Raw genomic sequence first — 24,918 nt, 5'->3', positions numbered from 1 at the left:
GGTAATTGTGATCCTTTCCCTCTGAAAGCGGCTCTGCGCTTCCCCCCCAGCCGCGATGCCTGGCTCCCTGTGCAGTTCTTCCCAGATCTGCCAGCTCTGACCCATTCACTTGCGCTCTGGGAACACCTGGCTCATTGGGCCTCCTGGGAGAAGGGTTATCCAAAACGCTCCAGCTAGGATGACGCCAGCGCTCCAGGCATGAGGACTAGCTGTCGCCCACCATCAGGGCAGGGGTGGCACAGGGCTGTCTGGGTGGGAGCTTAGCTGTGCTCCGAGGCGGTGCCTGGAGCTGGCTCCCAGGGCCCTGCAGTCACTCTGGGAGCAGCCTGGCTGCTCCTGCTCCCCGGGGGCTGCTTGCACTGATCCACCAACCCGGCCCCAGCTCAGCCAAAGTGCTGCACGAGCACAGGCACACCAAGCTGCCGCAGAACAGAAAACCAGCCTCCAAAGCAGGTCACTTAGGTCTTTAATAAAATATACAATATGCATCCCATGCATAGATAGAAAATTAATTTACATGCTCTTTTAATTATTTGCATAATGCTTTTTAATTAATACATGTAATTTAGTCTTCACATTTTAATACATTTTGCTACTGGAATATTTATGGAGAGAAGGGGAAAATCCTTCCTTTATTCAAGTACAGTGCAGTGGGAGCAGACGATGGAGCTCGCTGGTCCCAGCTTGCAGTAAAAATGAGCGCAGAGCAGACCACAAACCATCGATACTGGAAGACTCAATGACACCAGGAGCATGAGCACCCTCCCATGCCACACTGCTGTTCCCTGGGAACCCCTCCCCAAGTCCCACTGGGGTTCAGAAAGGCTGGACCTGCAGATGTTGGTTTGGTTTTTCTTCCCCGTGATCAGCAGATCGCTACAGGCAGAGCCAGAACCGGCAACAGCGGCTGTGCCGAAAGCCAGCCAGGACAACCAGGGGCAAACACCACAATCCAGGTGCCTGGGGCCATCCTGCAGCCATCAACATATTTTTGAGCTAATTAGGTGATTGCAGGGTGCACATTTTTCCTGCTCAGAACAGGCATTGCTGGGTGTATTCCTCTGTGCACAAAGGAGCTGCACAATTTCCAGAGAACTGGGGTTAAAGGAAAAACTCTGTAGGGAATTAATGCTGTGCTGAGGGCCGCCCCGAACGTGCTCAGCTGGGTGGGGGGTCTGGGCAGGAAGGGGGCCCAGCACTCTGGGAGGACCTCCCTGCCTGGCTGTGGGGTGCCCAGAGGCTGTGGTGATGAGGAGCAGTGCAAGGTCCCCTCTGCCCCGGCTCTCCTGTGGACATGGGGGAGCTCCCTCCCTGCAGAGGGAAGGTGAGTGCATTGGCACCCGGGGAACTTGGCTCCCCGTGGGGACAGAGGTGATGCCTGGGGCAGTGTGACCACCCTCCTTACAATGCTCCTGCCCCTGCCTGACCCCAAGGCAGGGAGGGACAGGGCAGGAGAGCGAAGCCAGGCTGAGGCTTGTGGCAAGGGGGACCAGGGCATGTATTGAACCCAGCCGGTTTTGGTCATGTCTCCTACTCCACCACAGGCTGCTGCAGCCCCTGGGCTCCCTGGCAGCTCTTCCCGCAGTGGAAATTGCGAACATATGGCAATGCTAGAGGCAGCTTCTCCATGCCCAGGAGCATCCGCCCCCCAGGTCTGCTCCCCAACAGGCCTTTGCAGGGACTCTGCTTCCTCTCTGCCCCAGGGGCTGGGTGCCAGCGGCCACAGACCAGCTGATCCTCTGAAACAAATACCCCCTGGCATGGAGCCCCATGGAACAAAGGGCTTGGTGGGGACACCCCCACCTGGGGTGGTCCCTTGGTTCCCCAGCTTGATCCCCTCTAGCTGCTCCTGCCTCAGAGGACAGCAGTCCTTTTGCCCAGCCATCCCTGGCTGGTGTCCCCTGCACTGACACTGCTCCTGGCTGTGTCACGCTACCGGCACATCCCCAAGACCCAGATCCCTGGCAGTCCCAGCAGTGGCACTGCAGGAGAGTGGTTAAGCCCCACCTGTAATGGAAGGAAGGTGAGGTCCAGTCAGTCCCACTGCAGGGGCTGGGGACAGTGGGGCTTACCCTGAGCGGGATACCACAGCTCCTCCTATACAGATTAATTTCCAACCCCCTTTCCCTCATGGCCAGTGGGGCAGCTGACCCTTCTGAGGCTGTTTCCAGCTCAGGGTAGGACGACGTTGGGACTGGAGTTGATGACAACCTGGCACTGGACCCGCAAGGGCAGCCAGCCTCGTCAGGGGCTGCCTCACCCTCAGGCTATTTGACCTCACCCTGGACAACAGAAAACCGCAGGGCAGAGGAAAATCCCCCTTCACGCAGAGGGGACAGTGCCTGATCAGGGATCACCTGTAGTTCTTTTTTCCTCACTCCCTTTCTGGCAGGGGTATGTCCAGCGCCGCAGCCTCTGTTTGCAGCCACAGGGGAGCAGGGCCATCTCTGGGTGAAGGCTGAGACACATCCAGATGGACCCGGCCACTGTGCCCTGGGGGCTGGAAGCAGCCGGCACCTGCTGGGCATCTCCTCCGACCCCTCCTGTCCTTCGCAGGGCAGGGGTAATGCCAGGCACGGTGCAAGACGGGGAGAGCCTGGCTCCTCCACCGTGTCCCGGTGCAAGAGCCGTGCCATGCTCACCGTGAGCAAGTGGGTCCTGTGCGCGCCCCAGTGCCACGGTGCGGTGGGGTCAGGGTGCGGGGTGGGTGCCAGGGGTCAGACCACGGCGGTCAGGGCTGCCTCTGCCCAAGGAGGTCTCACTCAGAGCCTCCGAGTCTCGGTCATGGCTGGAGGTGCTCTCCATGTCCTCGGGGTCTTTCTTCCCGCTGTTCCTCACAGCCGCCTCCAGCGCCTTCTGCTTGCGGTAGAAGTGTGAGAACTTGTTGAAGATGATGGTGATGGGCAGTGCCACGACCAGGATGCCCCCCAGGATGCAGCCCGAGGCAGCCAGCTTGCCCGCCACCGTGACAGGCACCACGTCTCCGTAGCCCACAGTGGTCATGCTGACTGTGCCCCACCACCAACATGCCGGGATGGTGTCAAAGCCAACATCTTCCTCCTTCTCAGCGGTGTAGGCCACGCCAGAGAAGACAGAGACCCCCACGGCCAGGTAGAGCAGCAGGATCCCCACCTCCCGGTAGCTGTGCTGGAATGCAAAGCAGAGCAGTGGTCAGCGGGTGCCACCGCATCCATCGTGGCCAGGACACTGGGATCCCGTAGCACAAATACAGCCCTGCACACAGATTCCCTGCATGCCTCCACTGAGGATCTTGGTGCCATCTCTGCCATGGGATGTCCTGCTGTGGGGCTGGGCTGAGGTGGGTTGGGGGGTGTGTGGGTGACCCACACCCAGGGAGAGTGAGCAGCTGGGAAAGCAGCCCTGGCATCCACAGCTGCGCCTTTGCCCTCCATCGGCCTGTGAGCGGGAGGCAGTGCTGGGAGGGAAAGGGGAGCTGTGCTTCCCAGCCAGGGTTCCCAAGTAAAGGCTACTCCCCTGCCTCCAGCACTCACGCCAAACTGATCTCGGATAACGATATTTAGACACATTTTTCTTTTATCTTGGCAGGTTCCCAAAAACCACCTAATAGGCAGCCTCTAAGTGAAGCAATTTGTATTTTCCTGAGAACCTGGCAATGTTCTCGCAGGGAGGATGCGTACCTCTGCTGCAGGCTTGGCTTTAACTCTTCAGCCCCAGGCTCCCCAGCTGCCAGGCGACCCCACAACCAGATCCCCAGGGACTCACTTGCTCCCTCCTATACCCCAACACCATCTACAGTCCCAGGGTCCATGTAACCCTCCATTACACACCTGGGTGGGAGGGATCAGAGTGCTCCAGCTAGCAGAGGTCAGGAGGCTTTTGCTCTTACGTTGCACCCAATGAGCCCAGCAAGGCATCTCCCGTGGTGTCTGCAGGATGGCTGGAGGGCAGAGGGGCTTACTCCGGGGTGAGTGTTTTCTTGCAGAAACTATGGTTTCTGAGGTAATTACATTTCCGTTCAGGTTTTGCTGCTTCTCTATAGGAGACTCAAAGTGAACCTCCAAGCTGACATGAATCCAAGCTGCCCTGGTCATCAGGTCAGTCCAGGGATCCATCCAACATCAGCGTGGGCTGTCTCAGCACCCACCCCCATGGGGTGCTGCACCCCCTGGCTTGACAAGCCCTGCCCTGAGGGCTCTGGGAGCCGGGGGACAGGTTGGCAGCAGAGGTGTGCAACGCTCCTTGAAGAAGCTATCATTTCTCTGGTTTCAAACTAAAACTTTTTTTTTCTGCAGTCTTTCCCTGGTTGTTCTTAATTTTTGAGCAAAATATAAACCCGTGCCAGAACCCTGGGGTGGGAAAAGGTAGTGGGCAGTCTGGGGACAAGGCAGCAAGTGATGCCAGGAAGGAGACTGCCACAGGACAAGCTGGGACCAGGCAAACTGCCATGGGCCAGAGTTGGCACGTGCGCCAAATCCAGCACCCAGCTCCCACCCCTGCCCTGCAGCTGGTAAGCCATGAGCCCTGCATGCAGCGGGGATGGGGACGCCCGGCACAGCTTGCTCTTAAACCCTCACAGACTGGGAGGGGACCGCAGAGCCCCCGTTTTCTGGCAGGCTAACCACCCACCAGTGCCAAAGCCACAGCCATCCTCACAGCATGGCTAGTCCACTCGCTTTTTGATTGTCACAAATTAATTTCTTGGATGTTTCTGACCACCGATCTGCCAGCTTGCTCTTCATCTTTTGGGGAAAGGAAAGCAGAGCTCTGATCATGAGGGTTTTTTCCCCAGTCTTCTAACAGCCAGAGAATGCTTCATTGGAGACCATATAATGACTAAACAAAGCAGCATTTGAGCAAAACAAACAGCAGAAGATGTGGGAAAAGAGCTTCCACGGTCAAGACAAGACATAAAGGAGGTGGATTTTCAGCAGGGAGTGAGAAGACTTTGCTTAGACTGCTGGCAAAAGCTGCTCAGCTAAAGCCAGTAATACCAACGGGAAATAATGTCCTCCTCCTCTGCCATCGCCTGGGTTGCAAATGCCCTATAGCAGCTCTGAGGCAGCTCCTTGGGAAGGACAAACAGCTCAGAGTCACTGAGTTTCAAAAACATATCACTTGGCCGTGAAGGGCTTGCTCCTGGCTGGAGCTTAACAGCACGTCTGTACGTCCCAGCTGGGGAGCAGCAGAGCCGAATAACCTTATACATATTTAAAGCATATCAGTTATGGCACTGGGATGTGTTGGAGGGTGAAGGCAAGGGACAAGTCAGGCAGCTCAATAGCTCCTACTGCTTTAATTTACAAGCAGGGTCAGGGCTTGCAGCACAGGAGAGGCTCCAGGAATCTCCCAGCTGGTCCTCAGGCACTGGCTGCCACCTATTTGCAACCATTTATCCTCAAAACGTGGTTCGCTCATTGAGCCAGGGGCAGGCAGTTGCAGCTGGGGTTTGAGTGGGGACACAGGCTTAGCTGTGGTTTAGGTGGGATGCAGTTTTAGCAAGCAGCCAGTCTTGGGGGAGGCGATGCTCCAGGGAAACCACCGCCCCAGTAGCAGTCTCTTTGGGTTCCTGCCTTGGCAGGAGGTCTGCCTGCCCTTGGGACGTCTGTGGGCGATGCAGGGGCTCCTTCCCCTGCTGAACGTGCATCTTTTCTCCAGTACAGCAGAAGACAAATGAAATGGAAGGGCGCATCTGGGCCTGGCTGGAGATACCAGTGTGGGGACCCAGCACGGAGATGGCCCACGGTAGTGACAGCAGAGTGATGCATCTGCTGTCTGGAGATGTGCAGCTCTGGCTCTTCCAACCTATTTGTGTATTTAGGCCTCTAAGGGGACAGGCAGCAACTTCTATAGATCCCTGCAGATGCCTAAATTACTCAGTGCCTAACACCTATTGACTGCCAGTGGGAGACAGGCACCAAGCCCGTGCCCAGGAAACTGCAGTAACAGTAATGGATATTGTGCATGATGGGGAGGAAGAGCAGAGACGTGTGGGAAGCCTCTCCTCAAATTAAATAGACCCTGGATCAGGCCCCAAGCAATCTGAAGACAGTTCAGAGTTTATGATGCACAAATGACAGAAATCCCTCTGCTAGCACTTTTGTGGCAGGGGAACAATTACTCGGCTTGCCAGAGCCATCGTTCCCGCTTCCTGGCGGTTAACAGCCTTTACTCCTCTGCTGCTTTATGCTCTTGCAATAGGAAGTAAATTATGATTAACAAGACATTGTAATTTATGTGCCCAGTAAATCACAATGCCAAGCTGCTGCGTCAGATTTGTGTCTTCGCTCATCCCCATTTACAGCTGGCTCCGGAGTCCCCGGGAAGCAGCACTTTCCAGCACGTCCGTCGGTGAATCAGCGGCTCAGCAGAGGCCGGAGCCAGGATGCTGCTGGCTCCCCGGGTCTTGTCTGCTGCTTAATAACATGCAGATGAGCCCACTAGTCCCTGCTCTGCTGCAATGTGTTGTTCACGGTTAAATGGAGCACAGAAAGGGTTCAGGGAGCCCTTCCCACATGTACAATTTTGTTTAAATTCTGCAAGCAGTGTTACATAGGCCTGTCACTTGCTAATTGCTCTTCCAAGGTGAGTGTTCAGAAGTAAGTATGATGCAGGTAGGACTTCAGGCATCTTCATTTCAAATAAACCTCCTTTGACCCCATTTTCAGCATGCTTTGAGGATGCCAGGAATTTTTCCCCCCATTTATTCTGATGCTCTGTGGGATTTGCAGAATTAGTGTTGGGCTGGTCCTGCTTCACAGCACAGGTTGGCAGAATACTTTTCTTACTGCCCATCTTCATCCCCAGCCACACTCAAGGGTTGTTTTTCTCCATGGCTCACCCACAGGAATGGATCCAACCCTGGCAGTCAAGCCCTGCCGGCACCAGGACATGCCATGCCAGCCCTGCCATGGCTGCAGCAGTGAGAAACGGGGTGTCGCCAGCTGCAGCTGTGGCTGCTTCATCCCTGTGATGGCCCTTCAGTGGGAGCAGCACCAGGAGCTGCAGCTCTGGCCCCTGCCAGGTGCTGAGTTGAAGGAGAGTGTCCCTTTGGTTGAATTTCAAGCTCTGTTACGAAGATTGCTTTCCTTGGCCATTGGTTTGGCATAGCCTTTGTTTGAAGGATGAAGAAGCAAAGGGATATTTCATTAGCAGTGCTTGAAAACCAGTCTTCTGGTTTAAATGTGGGGATGAGAGGCAGTCCCATGAGGAAAGGAGATGTTTGCCCTGGTGACCCCCTCCCTGTGCCCAGCACAAGCCCTGTGTGTGATGGGGCATTGGGAGCCTGTGTCACTCTGCACCTTGGCAGGCTCAAAGATCGGCTTTAGGATTTCTCTTGATGTGGTCATCAAGAATCAGAGACAATTAAAGGCTGAGTTTGACTGGCCTCTGCATCAGGCTGGATTTTCTGTGTAAGCACAGCAGGTGAGGGGACAGTTTCACCCTCCCCAGGTTTGGGTACGTGGCCCTCAGCAAGAGGGGGAGGGAGGAGGGAGGAGGGAGGGATGGTGGGGGAGAGCTGAGAGCTGCAGGGGGTACTGTGGCTGGCTCATATTGCGCAGCCGAGCTGGTCTGGAGGTCTGGGCCACAGCGCCAGGCTGGTGAGGATTTCATGATAGCTTCACGCTTTGACTCTTGTCACAGATGATCTTGGTCTGTGTAAGGAGGCTGGGGGTGCTGCAGAGGAGGTCTGGAGAGATGCAGCCTTGGGGCATGCCATGGAGGATAAGGACCTCCTCTCACCAAACCTGCAGGTTTGCCACCTCCCAGCATGCCTGGATCCTGGTCCTTCACTGTCTCAGCATCTCATCCAGCTCTTCTTCCTGAGGATGGCATAGTCCTGGGGCCAGCTTCCCCAGTACTTCATGTCATGCTTTCCCTGAGCCTCTCCAGCACACTGAGGAGCAGCTGCTGGTAGCCCAGGCTCTGCTGGGGACACACACCCTGCCTTGGGTTGGTTGTCCCAGGTCCTGCAGCTAACCTGCTTTTCTATTGCTGCTCTGCACCACCCACGGTTAACCATGTGCCAGTCCCAACCTCATCATACCCTGGAGCAGCCAAGTGTCCACTCAGCTGGACCAGGATCTCTGTGTCTCTCTAGATGGGCAGACACCAAGGGTTGGACATTGGCCTCTGGCCAGCGGGCAGCATGCCCTTAGGAGGCTTCCCCTTCTCCCAGACTGGGGAAAGGAGGCGCTCCAAGCCACACACACTGGTGCTGATATACCCAGCAGCTGCTGGCTGGCCTGGTCCCTGCTCAGCAGAACGCTCGCAGCCTGGCTAGGCACCGACCCCCTGCTGGTGGGACATCACCATCCACCCATGCGTGGCTGAGCCCAACACTGTGCAACGGGGCTTGCACACCATGGTGGGGAAGGGGTGGCTGACTCCCTGGAAGCACCAGTTCTGCATGAAGTAAAGTCCATGAGCAATGGGGTGAATTGCTGTCTGCTCTGAGTGGGTGTACAAAGAGGGCTCATGCAGTGCTCCTCACACTCGGTTGCTTTAGCAGACACACAAACCAACAGCCCAGCCCACCACCCCAGGCATGCTCGCCAGGCACTACCCAGAGCTGATAGCTCACTGGGAATGGGAATGTCCACATCCTCCAGCCATACCAGAGGTCTCCTTCTTACCCATAGACTACAGGAGTAGATAAGGAGATAGAGAGCCAGTTTACCTTCAAGGTGGCCCCCAGCGACCTCAGTCCGGTGGAGTGCCGAGCCAGCTTCAGCACCCGGAATATCCTCATGAGCCGAAACACCTGCACGACCTTGCCCAGGTTGCCCAGCTCTGAGTCACTGCCCATGGTCACGTCAACCAAGAGGGTGAAGTAGAAGGGCAGCACCGAGACAATGTCAATCAGGTTCAGCGGGTGCTTGAAGAACTTCCTGGGGTTGGGGGAGAGCAGGAGACGGGAAGACACCTCGAAGGTGAACCAGGAGATGCAAAAATACTCCAGCTTGTGCAGGATGGGTTCATCAAGCATGTTGCCTTTCTCATTCACCTCCTGGTACTCGGGCATGCTGTGGATGCACATGGTGGCTATGGAAAGCAGCACCACACTGATGGACACAAAGCTGAAGAGTTTGCTGGGGATGGAGTAGCCGGGGTTCTCCATGGTGAGCCAGAGGCGTTTGCGCACGTTGCCGCAGCGCAGCGTGCTGTAGCGCAGCAGGTCGTGGTTGATGTCGGAGATCTCATCAGGGGACGTGTCCACACTGCTGACCTCGCTCTCCTCATCCCAGTTGTGGTGCCGGCTCTCCAGCTTGCGCTCATGGTAGCGGTAGCTGCAGCAGGAGTCCAGGAAAAACTCATTGATGCCCCAGTATTCAATCTCCTGGCAGAAGGAGAAGACACACAGCTCCTCCATGACATGCAGCTTCCCCGTCTGGTAGAAGTGGAGCACATAGAGGAAGAAGCCAGGGTTTCGATCAAAGTAGAACTCCCTGGCACTCACATCGTAGTCATCGCAGAGCTGCAGGATGGACTCCTCTGAGTCGCAGGAGAGCAGGCGTCCCAGGCGGGTGTCGGGGAACTTGGAGAGGGCGCTGGAGCTGAGCCGCCTTCTCAGACCCCCCACGTTGATGTTGATAACGTCCTCCTCAAAACCAGGACCCCAGTAATTTAAGGTCTTGTTGACCATGATCAGCAGAGCGGGAGCTGGTTCCACCTGTGGGCGAGACACAGCGGGGCTGGAGGGGATGCAGGGCTCCGGGTGCTCCTGGAGGGAGAGGGCCAGAAGCACCCTGAGGAGTGAGAAGGGATGTTTGCACTTGGAAAAGTGAGGACAAAGGAGAGGGGAGGGGAGAGAAACAGCTTTCAGCAGTTGTCCTTCATTGGTATGGAAGGGGAAAAAGAAAAAAAAAAAAGCCAATTATTTTTCCAGGTCAAGCTTTTTCTCACTTTTTTTTATACTCTTAAAATTTCTCCCTTTGCTAATGGCCTAAGGAAGGCAGTTTACTGCACCTCCAGCACCTCATCCATAGGGCTTTCCTTGTTCAAACAAGTAATTAGTCACCGAAGAGAGGATTTCTTCTCCAAAGAGCCTCCCCTGTGGAAAAAACAGATCTCACACTGCCCCATGCTCATCAAATCACCACTTTGTAACCCAACTACCTACGTTGCTAATTAGACCTGGTCAAAAGGTCCTTAGATGGTACAGTCTTCCCAGCAGCAAAGGCAATTTTGCCAAAATCAAAGTGTTTTCACAGAAGGTGTCAGTTTTAGGGAGAATTTCAGTGGCAGAAGTGTCAACACAATTAATCTGCCTGCTTTGTTTCCTTTTGTGTGTTCTGTCATGTAAAATATTAAGATTATTTTTATAATGTTGAAACATAACAAAAACATGATTCAGAATCATCGATTACTCTGAATTAAAAACCTGTACATTGGTAGGGAAATAAAGACCAAAGTTCTGATTTCTGTTGTCTTTCAGGATTTTGGAAGTTTTGCAGAGCTGGGCTTTTCCACCCAGCAGAAATTCCATTTTCTAATGAGAAGCAGTTAAAGCATCTAAAAAAGAGAAGCTTTCCCACACCTTCAGACACATTCACCCATCTTGACCAGAAGCTTAGAATAAAGAGGCAAATAAAAAGGTTTGTGATCTTCCTGTGTCACCTCAAAATCTGACTTCTCCACCTACCTTATTCATCAAAACGCCTGGGGATGGGCGGAGCATACCCCATACCCACACGGTCCCCCCACTCCTGGCACAAGAGTGTATGGTGCCCTCAGGAGGGACACCTCATTTGCTTTTATGGTTGAGGAATTACATTTTCCCACACACATTGGCTACTTCAAAAAAATCCCGCTATTAGACTTGCTCCTGAGCTCTGCTCACGCATCCAGGGTCTCTGCTGGTACTGACACGACTTCTGCAGCCACTGATGCTTTTGCTGCAGTGCACTGAGGCATTTGTGTCCTCCAGACTAGCCTGTCTCCCATCTCAAAGGCTTCCCTGGTTTTAATCAGCCAGCTGCTTATCAGAAAAATTCCCCACTTTCTCTTGTGTCGCCCACCGAAGTTTTCAAACTTTTAGGTGATACAGGGACAGAGGCCACAGACAGGCAGCAGGAGACGAGGAAAAAGGCTACAGCAGCCCCCGCAGTGTCCCACCAGATCCCACACAGGACAGTCTGGTCCAACAGCAGCCACCAAAGGCCAAGGCCAGGTCAGTGACACGAGGCGGGTCCCCCCCGCCCAAGGGACCTGCAGACCCCATTGCACCCCAGCCCCGCGTTGCTCATCGGACATCTCATGGGGTTTGGGGGCAAACACCAAAGCAGGGGAAGGGCTCTGCCAGTTTTCCTGTGTCTCAGAAATGCAGCATAAAAGGTTTGTCAAACCAGGAGAGACCTGGGGGACATTTTTCACATCTAAATCTGGAGGTCAGAGCAGAGCTGGAGAGGAGCAGCTAGTGGAGTTAATGGTTAGAAATAAACCCCAGAGGTATGGTTTTAAGCTGAGCAGGGCTGTGGGTGCAGCAAATGCCAGATTTGTGCGAAATAGCCTGGCAAAGGCACCTGCTAACTCCACTGCATCTTGGAGCCAGGGCTCCTTAAAGACACAGGCTTTGCACCACAAAGCCAGCAGTTCCAATTACACCATGTCTGAAGGAGGCAACCGGCTTGTGATAAGCCTCAGAGCTTAATGGACTCATTGTCTTGCCTTTCAAAGGGGAGGAAAAAAAAGAAGGATCAACTTTTTTAATGCTTAAGACAAAAGCAAGGGAGAAAAAGGTGTGTAAACACTCCTTTTCAGGGATAAATTGGAATTTCTGTGACAGATTAGCTTTTCCAGGGAAGATATTGCACAGCCCATCTGTGGGGTGGGGATGACTAATCCAGGTTCCTTCCAGAAGGATGCTCATGCATTCATGCTACAAACACACACGGGGCCGTGGGGGTGGGTCTGTGGGATCCAGCTTATCCCCCACCCATCCTCAGCCTCTTTCTGCACCCGTCCTATACAGCAGCTGCTCCAGGAGACCAGGCCAAATGTCACCAAAATCCAAGGAAAGGTGGTTTTGGGTGTAGGCTGGGGCACGGAGCAGCCCGGGTGGCTACCGAGGGCTGCGCTGGGATGGCAGGACAAGCCTAAAGCGAAGCATCAGCTCAGCAGGGCCAGCCCCAGCACACTGTGCCCTGCGGCTGCAGCTCTGGGTGAGACTTGCCAAACCCTGAGGGCCAGGAGGGAGCCGGCTCCCACCTCTCCCACAGCTCAAAAGAAAAAAGTGGGTGTCAGAACCCTGCAAGCCTTTGTACCCCAGGGAGATCCCTCCCGCCCTCCTGCGCAAGAAGCAGGGCCAGGAGAAGGGTCGTGAACTGTCTGATGCGCTCCTTTCTGATGTTTGCTTCTGAATAAAGCAAATGGTTTCTCCCACATACAGCTTTCATCTAGGAATCCAAAGCAGCAATTAGTAGTTTTATAACTCTTTTGCCTACTCATTTCATGACTAGCTAAGCTCAGCTTTAGAGCAAAACTGAGGTTTAAACTAAGACCCTGTGATGATCCCTGTTGGATGATCAAAGCATGCGCCCGTCTCACGTTTGCAGGGCTGTTTGCTGGGAAACAGCTTACTTTAGGAAGGTTGGGTGTTTTTTTATTTCAAAGCACAATGGACAGAGAATACCAATGTGTCCGTCTGGAATAATGTGAATTTGCAAAATATTCCTTTAGTTAAAGCAAAATTTCCATAAATTATTGATAGAATAGAACAGATAAAGCCAGTCCCTTTCTGGTAAATTTTGAAATATATTGTAGCTATTTTAATGAGACAATCATCAGAATTACACAAGCCCAATGTGAGCTGGGTCTTGGGTGTTCATATGAATATGTATCTTGCGGAGAAAAAAAAATCTCTGATATATGCATTTATGACAGTAAAAATATAAAAACAGATCAAGCATATCTGTAAAAAATGCTAGAAGAGTTTCCCTTGACAACATATTTTTTTCTTAAAGGCTTTCAAATGGAAGTTATGTATATTTATTCTAACTGGCAGAAGGGACCCAAGGTACTGGAAGGAAGATGCTAATAGACATTCAAGTGAGGATGCAGCAAGTGCAGGGAGTATTGCACACAGGGGCTTTTCCAACCAGGTACAATGGATTTAGATTAACAGTCCAAATAAAAAGCCCTGTACTTACAGCTCAGCGAGGCTTCCCAGCGGGGAGTCGTGTGGCTTGTCTCAAAGGAGCCATTAGAAACACGTAGAGAAGGAGGAAACCCTTATCCTGTGCCTGGAGCCCAGCCCTAAACGCCCTGTCACCCCGGGCTTGCAACCCTGCACGTCCCAGGTGTGCAGGGCTGGTGGCTGCAAACCGCTGGAGATGTCTTGCGTGGGATACCCATGGGGCTGGGGGGCCCCCACTGGGTACCTGAGGGGGGCAGTGAGGCTGGCTGACCTCCCAGCTCCTGCAGGATGCTGTCCCCATCAGCCGTGCGCTGGGGCAGTACTGGGGAGACATCATCCGAAAGTGCCCCTGCAGAGCCCCGTCCCCATCGCTGAGCGCCCCTGAACCCATCGGCCTGAGGATGCTCAGGACCGAGCCCTTCCTTTGGCGGTGGGGGGCTTTGCCAGGCGGGCAGGGGGGAGCATGGAAGGGGGATTCCCACTGCTGGCTGCTCCCTGCAGGCAGAGCCTAAACTGCCGCTGTGCACCGAGAGGCCACCGAAACGCCCGGGGCTGGGGATGCAGATGCCGGGGGGACTCCCTGCCTGCTTCGGGGTGCAGGCGGGGGTGATCACCAACAGCGAGCGGGCGGCCCAGCGCCTGCTGCAGATGATGCTCTGCCCTGTGCCAGCCTCCGCTCCTAGGTCCCACGCAGGGGGTGCACAGCTCTCCGGAGGGGACCCCCGCGCCCAGCCCTGCCCCCTGGGGAGGAGGAGGAGGTGCAGCCCCCGTGGGGGGAAGACTTCGGGGAGAGGGATTCTCCTACACCCGCCTGCAGAGGGACCAGGAGGTGTATCCCTGTGCCCCGGGTCCCAGCGGCATCCCGGGATGGGTTTGCTGGCACGGCGGCTCCCTGCTCATCCCGGGATGTCGGTGCCTCGCTTCCCCGCTTATCCCGGTGTGCCGCTGCCCCCACCCCTGCTCACCCCCGCATGCCGCTGCTCCGGTTGCCCTCTCACCCCGGGATGCCGGTGCCCCGGGTGCCTGCCGCGCCCCAGGGTGCTGATCCCTGCAATGCCCGGGGATGCCGGTGCCCCGGGTTCCCGGGATGCCGATGCTCCCGTCCCTGCTGTCCCCTGGCTTGCCGATCCCACGGTCCTCACCGCGCCCGGGGATGCCGGCGCACCGGGTCCCTGCCCCGCCCCGGGATGCCGGTGCCTGCAGCACCCCGGGTGCCAGTAACCCGGGTCCCCGGGATGCCGGAGCCCCAGGTCCCCGCGATGCCGGTGCCCGCCGCACCCCGGGATGCCGGAGCCCCAGGTCCCCGCGATGCCGGTGCCCGCCGCACCCCGGGATGCCGGAGCCCCGGGTCCCCGGGATGCCGGTGCCTGCCGCACCCCGGGAAGCCGGAGCCCCGGGTCCCCGGGATGCCGGTGCCTGCCGCACCCCGGGATGCCGGAGCCCGGCCCCGCGCCGCCGCTCACCTGCCTCGGCGCCGCCCCCGCCGCAGCGTGCGCGCCCGGCGCGGAGCCGCGGAGCCCTGCGGGGCCGGCGGCGGCGGCAGCAGAAGCTCCGCGAGGCCGGAGGGGGGGTCCCGCCCGCCGCCCCTCCCGGGGGTGCCGCCCTCCGGCCCGCCCGCCCGGAGCCGCGGGGTGGGAGCGGGGAGGCGAGGCCGGTCCCCGGCTGCCGCTTCCGCGGGCGCCCGGCGGCACGATGGGGCCGGGGCAGCGCAGCCCCCCCGGGGTCCTCTGGGGCGGCCCCCGAGCTCCGTGCAGGGGAGGGGGCTGGGGATGCCCTGGGATGCCCGGAGGGGACCCCACCCGTCCCCCGGGGAAGCCCACCGGGACCACAAGACGGGGAACCCCGATTTTGGCACAAGCGGCTGGCGGATCGGCACAGCCCCGCTGCGAGGCAGGCAGTTTCCCCTGCGAAGGCAGCGCTGCAGCAGCAGCCGCGGAGGGCCCAGCCGAGGCTGGCAGCGGGACAGAAACCTGGGCCAGGCATAGGTACGCCTGTCCCGATCACCTTACCTGCTGGCAGCGCCCTTAGCAGCTGGGAGAGCCTGTGGGATGGCTGGTGGGAGCTGGGGTGGGGCGTATGGACCTCAACCGGCCCTGGCCTACCCCAGCTCTTTGCAAAGGCACCCAAGTGGCGAGCGCTGCCCTCGGGGGGCTGAGCTCCCGGAGGTAAGCCGGGTGCTGCGTGCTGTCCCACGGTGCAGGTGTTCAGGCTGAGCAGGGCCCCAGTAGCGATGCTGCCCTGTGTCGGGCAGGTGATGTGCCTTTGACCTCTCAGTCACCCTCTACGCATTCCAGCTTCATCTTCCTCCTTGGGACAGGGGTGCATAGGGCACCAGGGCAGTCCCCCAGGAAAGAGCCCCCCGGCTCGCTGAGCTTCCCACTGTCTCTTTAAAGGCTTACTGGGAGGTGGGCGAAGGCAGAGAGTCCCAGGCATGGCACATGCTGCGCTTCAGGTCAGCAAGCTGCTGCCGCCACCCAGGGCCATCCCCACACAGCCTGGGGAGCACTGCAAGCACACCAACTGCCCCAGAAGTCAGCTGCCAGAGCAGAGAGACAGGAAAGCGAGGATGGGAGATCTTCCCGGGGTGACGGGCAGGGTTGCATGAACGCGCAGCGATGGCTTATTGCTTCGGCAGCCGGCACAGAGCAGCTGTGTCAGGCAGGCGGCTTGCATGGGGCGAGACTTCACACCACCCTCCTCATTGGATCCCTCAGCTTGCTGATTCCAGCCCGAGGGGCTGGAGCCTGTGGGCACTCACCCTTCTCTAGGCTTGCACGCAGCCAGCTGAGAGCTCTTTCTGGTGGTGAGCATCCTTCCCCCTGCCCGCACACCCGCCTCCCGTGGCCGTGTGTGCTGCCAGCCCCGTCCCTGCACCAGGCAGCACTCCGCATGGCAGGGCCATCAGCGTGTTTCCATGTGTGTGATGTGTCAGACTGTGTGCGCTCTGTGCTTGTTTACATGGGAAGGAGGCAGCGGATGGAGGGGGAAGGGATGACTTTGAGGGAGGCCTCAGAAAAGAAAAAAAAAAAACAAACTGAGAAAAAAAAACCTGAGGGAAATTCCTCTGCTCTGTGACATGAAGCAATGAAGCAAAAGGCATTTATTTTTATGGCAGTTAGGGATGGCTGAGGATCCCTGAAGCTGCAAGATAAAGATGCCCAGCTTTGTCTGCTCTGGGCACTTGCAGCAGCTGCCTTCAGCCGAGCTCACAGCGGGTGCTGAGCCCCAGCGGGGTGCAGCCCATGAGGTGGGAGGAGGGCTGCCTCCTGCGTGGGGTTTTCTCTGCCTGTCACTGACATCCTGTGATAAGGGTGAATTTTCCTTTTCCTTCTGAAAATATTTCTCAGCCAGCCTTTTTCCAGAGAAGGAGCTGTGTCTTGGGGGCCATGCAGGCACTGTGAGGGTGCCCACTCCATCCGGGGCTTTGTCTCTGCACTAGAGTGTTATTTACGCCCTGTCCCCCCAAAAACCAGCTCTTCCAGCACCAGGAGGTTTGCTGAGTGTTCTCTGGACCATGCAGAGGAGCTGAAGCGTGAGTGGAAAGCGAGGCAGGGAGCTGCTGGGCTCTGCTCATAGGGGTCACCCTGGGAAGGGGCTGGGGAGGCAGGGAGGGGAGACACCTCCATGCTTCCTGCTGCAGCTCAAAGCCCTGGTTGGAAGCAGCTGCAGGAGAGCAAAGTTCACCTCCCAGGATGCAGATGTCCATTTAGGCTTGTGCTCGCATCACAGCATCCTTCAGAGGGGACCTGGCTGCAGCATCAGTGGTACCCAAGGTGAATTTTCCCTGTGCTGCACAAGCTCAGATGCGAAAGGCCTGACTCTCCCATTAGCTGACCAGAGCTTGTTGGCCTGACTTCACACTGACACTGGCAAGCCATGGCAGGAAAAGGAGACTTCCATTTTAAAGGTTTTTTCTCAGCAAAATGAGTTGCAGTGGGCCTTACTCGGTGCAGCTGGGTTTGCAGCTGCACAGGGAGGGCACATCTGCCCATGGCACGGGCTAGACCTGTGCCTCTGCCACGACTCCTGAACTAACTGGCAGTGATGTAGAGATGGGAACAGGCAGAAAATCAGGTCAGCTGGAAACGCCTCACCATCTCTTCCTTTCATGTCTCCCCCCATCTTCCGCTCTTGGGGGAGGAAGGTCTCCTCCCGCCGAAGCCCGCGGGGGATTATGTTGATAACCACATGGCAGCGAAACCTCTTGCCATGGTCTCTTCTGCAGTCTGGAAGCAAATCGCAGAGGCAGGGTGAGTCTGAAGCCAGCAGCCATTTCAGTACTGCAGTGAGTCATCCCGAAAGGCGCTCAGCTTGTGGCAGATCTCTTCCTTTCTTCTTCCTGCCTTTTTTTTTTTAATAGCTGATGTAGCAATAAATTAAAAAATAGGGGAAAATATATATGAATATAGCATGTCTGCAGAGCTCCTTTAATTAAAAGAAAAATCTTCAAGCACTTTTCAGCCCCTTGGGCATCTGTTGTGAAAGGCCGGAGCCGCTGGGTACCTGCCACGTGGAAGGGTGGGATAGAGCGGGGCGAGAACTAGTGCACCTGCGAGCGCAGGGGGATCCGCAGAGCCGGCTGCCGACAGGGGCTGATTAATGCTGGGGACATGAACACAAAGCATTTCACAAATAGTCCTTTCCAGAGGGACAGAGCTAAATTAGGGCAGACGCAAAAGCCTGCTCTTGTGTTTCTCACTGGCAAAGACATTTGGGCTTTCCTTAATACTCTTTTTTTCCTGGTGCTTTTTGTGCTCACTTGTGTGTTTGTCCCCCCTGGCCTCCCACGAGCTCTGGGAAGGGGTTGCTCTGGCTGGAGGGGTTTGGACTTCTCCTCCCCGTGCCATCGGCTGTCCCCATGCAGCCTTGCCTCTCCCTGGAGCCAGCCCACGGGGTGGCAGGGAGAGAAAGCCAAGCTGTGATGCCAGCAACCTCCAAGCAGGAAGAGGGGAGTGGGGACCATCAGCTCTGGAGGTCCTATCCCTACAACCCCCATCTGCCTCCCAGAGCCACAGGGTGTCTGTGGGCACTGCTGTCAGGAGGATATCAACCTGCTCCATGGTGGAAATTATTTAATCAACCTCCTTCAGACTCTGGAGCCCTTGGATGCACCCACAGCACCCAGCCCCCTGCAGTAAGGTGACTGTGTTGCCATCCATCTGCAGCAGGCACGGGACAGGCTCTTTTTGTATTGCCTGGCGATGGCCCACAGCTCTGACAGCCTGAAACTTTTCTGTCTTGGAGTTTTACTGAACCCACTGGGTGCCTAAGCCAGGAAAGATTAATGAACATTCGCTGAACTTGCTGGAGACCTCAGCTTGTGGTTGGGCTCTGAAGCTGTAACCAGAAACATGAGAAAATTTGGAGAGTCATAACACAGCAGTGGCTAATTTTTATATAGATGGGAAACTTCTGGAGAGGGGGCAGTGCAAGGTCAGGCACTTCAGAGCAATGAACCTCTCTGGAAGTTTTCCTCCAGATGCCCCAAGGACATGCATTGCCTCCATCTTATAGCAACTTGTAATCTCCTGTATGCTGCATCCTCTCCCTCCGCTTTGTCTCTGCCCCAGGTTGTTTCACTGCCCTCCAACACTCAGGACACACCCTCAAAATCGATTTCAACAAAGCCAAAGGCCATTCCCAGGCTCATAATTAATCTGATGGAGCATCTTGGGCCAGGGCTTCCTGTGTATGAGGCGGCCTTCTCCATACCATTCCCAGCAGGGCTAAGGGCCACCATGGGCAGGGATGCTGCCAGAAGGGCAGGCAGCATGGTGTTAGAGGAGAGGTTAATGGCAAGGACTTGATTTGTTCCCTGACACCTGGCTTTGGTGCCAGAGTCAGCCCAGGCACATTTAATTTACTAGTAGAGACAAAGCCACAGCAACTAGTCCCTGTACCCCAGGTCACACAGGCAGCACAAGCTCACTGCTTGCTTTCTCCGCCAACAGAGGAACAGGTGAAGGTGGAAGCACAGATTTCATTGTAATTAAATCTTACAATATTGCAGGTCAAACTATGTGAGTAACCAAGAGTGCAGCTGAGCCTTTGACTCTGCACAGGCTCGTGTAGTGCAGACACTTGCCCTGCACTTCACTTTTGGTAGCTGTGCACATCCGTAGCCATGGCCACGGCCACAGAGGGAGCACGCAGTGGCCCCTGGCCCCCATTGGGCATGGCCAGGCAGGATGGAGCAGGAGATCTGTCCCATGCCCCTGTGCTGCCCTGGACATGGCACTGCCTTGTAAATTAACATTTAGTGCTGATATGAGAAGACAAGTTGGAAATCAGTCTATCCATGCAATAAGAGGGTGGGGATAAAGGGAGATGCCATTTCCCTGAGACAATTGATCATGCAGATACTCTCATCCTATAGCAAACAGAAGCAAGGGGCTGGCACTCGCAGGAGCAAGGGCAGCAAACCTGCCCTGGGGCTCTGCCTCTGCACCAGAGCTGGGCGCGGAGAGTGGCCGCTGGGTTTGGGCCCCTTCCATCCCTGCCCAAATGTGATGACACAGCTGGGAATTTCACACCAGAACTATAAATTGCTGATGAATTGTCACTATTGTTATTTTGCAGGAGGAAGTGCCCTGGTGGTTTGAGGCTCAGTGAGTGCCCGGCTCCCACTGCAGCTCTGCCTCCAGCTGCCTCTGTGCTGGTGTGAGTGCAGAAGCAATTACAGCTGGAGATTAATGGGGCACGGGCTGAGGGGAAGAGGCTCACCCACCTCTGCAAGGATGCTGTCTTTTGGGCTCCCTGCAGGAGGTTTTGGCAGTGCTGGAGGTAGTGAGAAGGGCTCTGGTTGCAGAGGGTCTTCAGGTCTGGAGGCTTTGAAAGATGCTGGGGGACTTGCTGGCTTCCTCCATCCCACCTCTGCCTCTCCTTCCTGCAGACATCACCCCTGTGTGGACAGGACACCTCAGTCCAAGGAGGAGGACTTGGGGCTGATGGAGCTACAGGATGGGTGATCCACCCCGCAAGATGCTGGAGCATTGGGGTGCGGGGCGGTGTGCCACCCCAGAGCTGCAGGGGGCCTGTGGGGGCTGGTGTGGGACCTGCTCACTTCCCTCAGGTGCTCTCGGCAGCGGATCAGCCCTGCTGCGGTTCAGGGCTGGCGACTCACTGCTGGCCCAGGAATGCCGCAGAGCCGCAGCAGGTGGAACAGGGGTGTCTGATGGCTCCTCAGCCTCCTGGTAGGTATTCCTCTGCTGCTGCATGGAGAATCACTGCTGTCTTCATGTCAGAGCCCAGATTTTGCAACTCCAAGTACATTTTTTTCCCTGCTGTACAGCTGGTGTGGCTGTTTGTCGCTGTATTTTTGTAGTTTAGAGTTTGTTTTACCACGAGTCCTTGAGCAAGCAGCAGAGGAGCCGCCAGGGATGCAGGGTCAGACCCAAGGATGAGAGCTTGCCAGCTGAGCCTGGCTAGTCGGGAGGGGCACAGGCACTCGCTCCTGCAAAATGCACACAGGATCCCATGCTTCATTGCCTCCTTCCACCAGCATTGCCATGTTGAGGGCAACCCTCACTCTTTCATTGATTTATAGAGTTCAGGGCTTGACTTTTTAGGTAGATTCAGGTACCAAGAAAGGCCATATCTGCCTTTATTCCAAAGTCTTGGAGCAGTGGAAGAAGCATTTGTGTCCCAAGAAAATACCTGTTGGTGGACAGTCTGTGCTGGGATGCAGCATGGCATCCAGGCAGAAGCTCCATTTGCCTGGGCCCTGGAAAGAGCCTCCCAATGACATTTCAGAAAAACATTTTTCTATTTTTAGTGGCTGTAGTGCACAGAGCCAGGGAGTCAGTACTTGAGTCCCGAGTGCTGGCCCAACCCTGTGCTGGAGACCGGGACTAATGTGAAAAGCAGTCGTGCATCTCTGAGGATGCTCAGAGCAGCAGCAGGCTGCCCTAGGCTCATTAACATGATCGAGTCACAGGAGCTCCTGAAGCAGAAAGGTATTTGGGCAACAGCCCACTGCCTGGTTTTGGTCTCCACTTGGTCAGACTCCAATTGTGTTGGGGCCAGGGTGTTTCTCTGGTTTGCACCGTATCGCTGATTTGTGCCTTGAGGGTCCAAACCTCTCCATTGGCCTCTCTGTGCAAGAACATGACACAGCAGTCTGCGGTGCGGTGCTGCTTTTGCCCATCTCTCCCTGATTAATGTGAAACCCAGCTTCATGAATCATTCATGAAGCTTCATTTAGTATAATGATTTCTGATATCCAGTGCCTGGGAATAGCATTTTGGGACAGACCGTTTGCGACCAGCGAACTCCAGAAATAACAAGCTGACGTTTATCCCATTTGAACCAGGAACATACAGAAGGGGAGGGAGAGGGGCAAAGCAGCCGTGCTTCCTTTGGAGGGAATCACAGGTTACTCTTTAATTAGCCAAATGTGTAAAAGCTAAATATTGACATAGCTTTGTGGTTCCCTGTGTCTTACAACCACATTGCATGTTATTAACCTACATAGTTGTCAGGGAAAGGAGCATCTGTGTGCACCTTAGCACAGGCAGGGCTGAAGAGGCAGGAGTTACCCCATGTGATGCTGCTGGTGCTACTGGGGAGCTGGTGCCAGGACCCAAGGGAGCTGGGAAACGGCTTCCCTTCTGCAGCTGGAGTCAGGGAGTGGCAGGGCCTCATCTGGGCTGCCCTACAGCATAAATATCCCACCCTCCCCTTCCACAGTATTTTGCTATGGAGAGGCAGTGGTTTCAGCTGGGAGGGTGTCTCTGCAGGTGAGTGGTCCCATTTGGGAGGGGCTGTGCAGGTCCCCTGGTGCCTATGTTGGTGGATCTGGAGGTGATGGTGAGCTTATGGCCCTGACCTCGCCCAGAGCATGTGTGTGGGCCACACCTCGGGACCGTGCTGCAGTTTGGCACATGAGCAGGGGCTGTTGCGGGGCAGGCACCTATGGGAGGTGCTTTGCTTGCTGTTGGTGCTTTCCTCTCTGCAAACTGCTTTGTGTGAGTCTTCAAGTGCTTAGCCGGCCTTTGCCTGAGTTATTTGTGTAACACCCCAGCTGCTTGGCTGAATACAGAAATCAGCCTGTCTGAGGGACTGTAGGTCTGGCTCTGGAGCCTAGAGCTGGGGCTGTGGAGAGGACATGGGAGAGGGAGCCTGGCAGTCCCAGCCCTGCCTGTGCTGCTGCCCAGCCTCCTGCTGAGCTCTCATGCATGCCTTTATGCAGAGTGCCTTATTGCAGAGGAAAGAGGTTTCTGTCTCTTCTGCTCTCTTTCTGTGTGGGGACAAGGGACTGCTGGCACACAGGGATTTCCCCAGCTACAGGGTGCTGCCAGTGCCTTGGTTTTTTTCTTTCCTTTCCTTTCGGTTCCCTGGCTCAGGGAAGTCTTGCCAGCATCTGACAGGCTTCCTGGGTGTACAACCTTGTATGGCTGCAGCAGAGAGCAGCCTGGTGAGGATTCCTGGTGGGATGAAGAGGAGGATGGAGCCAAGTGGCTCGGCACAGCTCTGCTGCCTCTTGGCTGTCATGGGGCACACAGGGCTGTTTCTGTGCCAGATTGAAGGGCTTCGTCACAAGCAGCTTGTGAGGCTTGGCAGCACTTTAGGTAAGAGAGAAGTCGCAGTGGGGTGCTCTGGCATCCCTTGACCACGGTCCCAACCCCTGCCAGACCCTGCTGCTCTGGGGCTCCCTGCCACGCAGGGGGTTGGGTGCTGTGCACAGGCAGGGTGATGTGCTGGAGCCAGAAAGGGCAGCTTCCATCCTAGCTGTCTCAAAGGCTTCCTGGTGGCAGACGCAGCCTCCCTCTGCCATGCAATCCCGGAACGTGGCTCTCCCTCTGCACTTCCAGCACAGCAGGAGCTGGTGCCGTGCATTCCCCCTTGCTGTGTTTGGGGAGGGTGGGAGGGCACTGGTTAGTGTTGTTGGTGCATCCTGACCAGGCAAGCCAAGGCACATTCATGTCAAGACTCCTGAGCAGGAAAAATGCACCCCTGTCTCTTCAGAAGAAGAATGCTGGAGGGCATCAGCTGGTGTGAGACAGCTGTGGCCCTGACCTCCCTCTCCCTGCAGCTGCAGGGTGACTTGGTCTAGGTGAGGAGCTGAGTTTATACGTCATCCCACAGAAGAAAGCACAGAGTGAATTCACACATCTCTTGACCTTCAGCAGTGTGAGGATGGCCTATTTTTCTGCAGAGGTGTATGTATATTTCTTTTATAGTGGGGACCAGAAGGGTATTGACTCCTTTTCCCACCTGAAATACTGCTGCTCCTCTGCAGAGGATGAGTGCTGTGTGTAGTACCTGACCATGGGCAGAGCCACTCCTGAGTGGATCTGCTCAGGTGGGGGTATTTTCTCCTCTGGATTTGATGTGGTTGCTGCATTCTGCTGGGATTTAGAGCTTCCTACTCCTGGCCCAAGCTAGTTAAATATCTCTCCCTTTTCAAAGGTGTTCAAAGCTGTAGGAATTCTTAAGCTGGTTTGAATCATCTCTTGAAAAGGTCTCGCGTCACTCTTGAGCACCAAACTGTTCTGTATTCAGACCCCAGTCACCCTGTCTCCTGAACCAGAGCATAAAATATGCAGGGAGAAGACTCCAAGAAAATATTAAGATGATGTTCAGGTGTGCAAAGGGTGTGCTGTGGGTGAGATCTTACTTCTCCATCCTCTGCCCTGTCTCCATATCAGAGTAGACTAAAGTGCATTTCCATGAAGAGCAGGGCTACCTCCATGCTGCCAAAGGCTCCCTGGGAAGCCACTCTGGATCCCACCACCTGGGATGTTGGGGAGTGTTGGATGTTTCCTTTGGGATTGGTCCAAGAGTTACTGGCCCCAAACCCCCTGTTTTGAGGGAAGATGGAGTAAGCCAGACCTGCCACATGTAAAAGCAGCTGAACAGCTCCCTGCCCTGCAATGGTGCTGCTGCTGTGATGTGCCACAATGGATGTTTCTAACCCAAAGCTGGGTCCTTGAGTGCAGCCTTTGCTCGTGTTCCCAGCACCAGACCTGGTGGGCTTATCCCAGAGGAAGGTCCTGCAGCAGCAAGTCCTGAGCTTGCCTGAGTAAGCCCCCAGGTAAAGAAAAAGAAACCCTCCATCTCCAGGCTGCACTAGTCCTGGGGAAGCAGATGACATGGGAAGAACCAGCATGGAGATACCTCATCTTTGGCACAGAACTCGCTGCTTTTCCTGCTGTCTCACTGGCACATACCTATGATGCAGAGGGGAATTCCCTTCCTCTTGAGAGATCTGGATCCAAAGGATTTTCAGTCAAAGCATGCTGCCAGGAGCTTACCACAATCAGTGATCCCACCCTCTGCATGTTTTGGTGCATTGCCCAGCTGCTCCCAGGTGGGTGCTGACTGTGGGGGGGGGGGTACAGGTGAGTCTAATATTTGGTAATGGGAGCTCCCCAGTACAGCTGCCGTGGTGAGCTGGGTGTTGCTGGCAGTGCTGTGCACAGTGGTAGGGACCTGTGCTTGGGGAGAAGAGGGCAGAGGATTTGTTGAGGCAACTGCAAGTGGATGTATTGCCTCATGGATTCCTAACTTGCAGTGCTCCGAAATAGAAAGAAGCAGGACTGAGGCAGACCAGATGTCCCCATAGCATCCTCTGGCCCCAAAGCCACCTCCTCCTGCCTGCCTGGGCTAGTAGCTAGGAGACAGTGGTGACATGGGCAAAGCTGGGTCTGCCTCAGGGCAGGAGGAGGGACCTCTCCAGTCCATCACATGGAAATCTGGAAGCCCCAGGCAGCAGTTTTTGGGAGGATGAACCCCACATTGTCTACTGCTTTGCCCTTGTCTCAGCAGAGGAGCTGCTGCACTGGGCATGGCAGCCATCG

General features: G+C 55.6%; 1 protein-coding gene across 1 annotated transcript; it reads right to left on the bottom strand.

The window, feature by feature from the left end:
• Positions 1-455: 455 nt before the first annotated feature.
• On the bottom strand, positions 456-9,649 carry KCNS1 (potassium voltage-gated channel modifier subfamily S member 1). The gene is made up of 2 exons (XM_075108831.1): positions 8,660-9,649; positions 456-3,147 (listed from the first exon to the last, which is right to left on the bottom strand). The coding sequence occupies exons 1-2, from the start codon at positions 9,623-9,625 to the stop codon at positions 2,692-2,694; spliced, it is 1,422 nt and encodes a 473-aa protein (XP_074964932.1). The 5' UTR covers positions 9,626-9,649; the 3' UTR covers positions 456-2,691.
• Positions 9,650-24,918: the final 15,269 nt, after the last annotated feature.

The sequence above is a fragment of the Phalacrocorax aristotelis genome, chromosome 13 (genome assembly GCF_949628215.1).
Source record: "Phalacrocorax aristotelis chromosome 13, bGulAri2.1, whole genome shotgun sequence".
NCBI lineage: Eukaryota > Metazoa > Chordata > Aves > Suliformes > Phalacrocoracidae > Phalacrocorax > Phalacrocorax aristotelis.
Note: the sequence above shows the minus strand (reverse complement) of the source record. Positions and strands in the feature narration are given on the sequence as shown.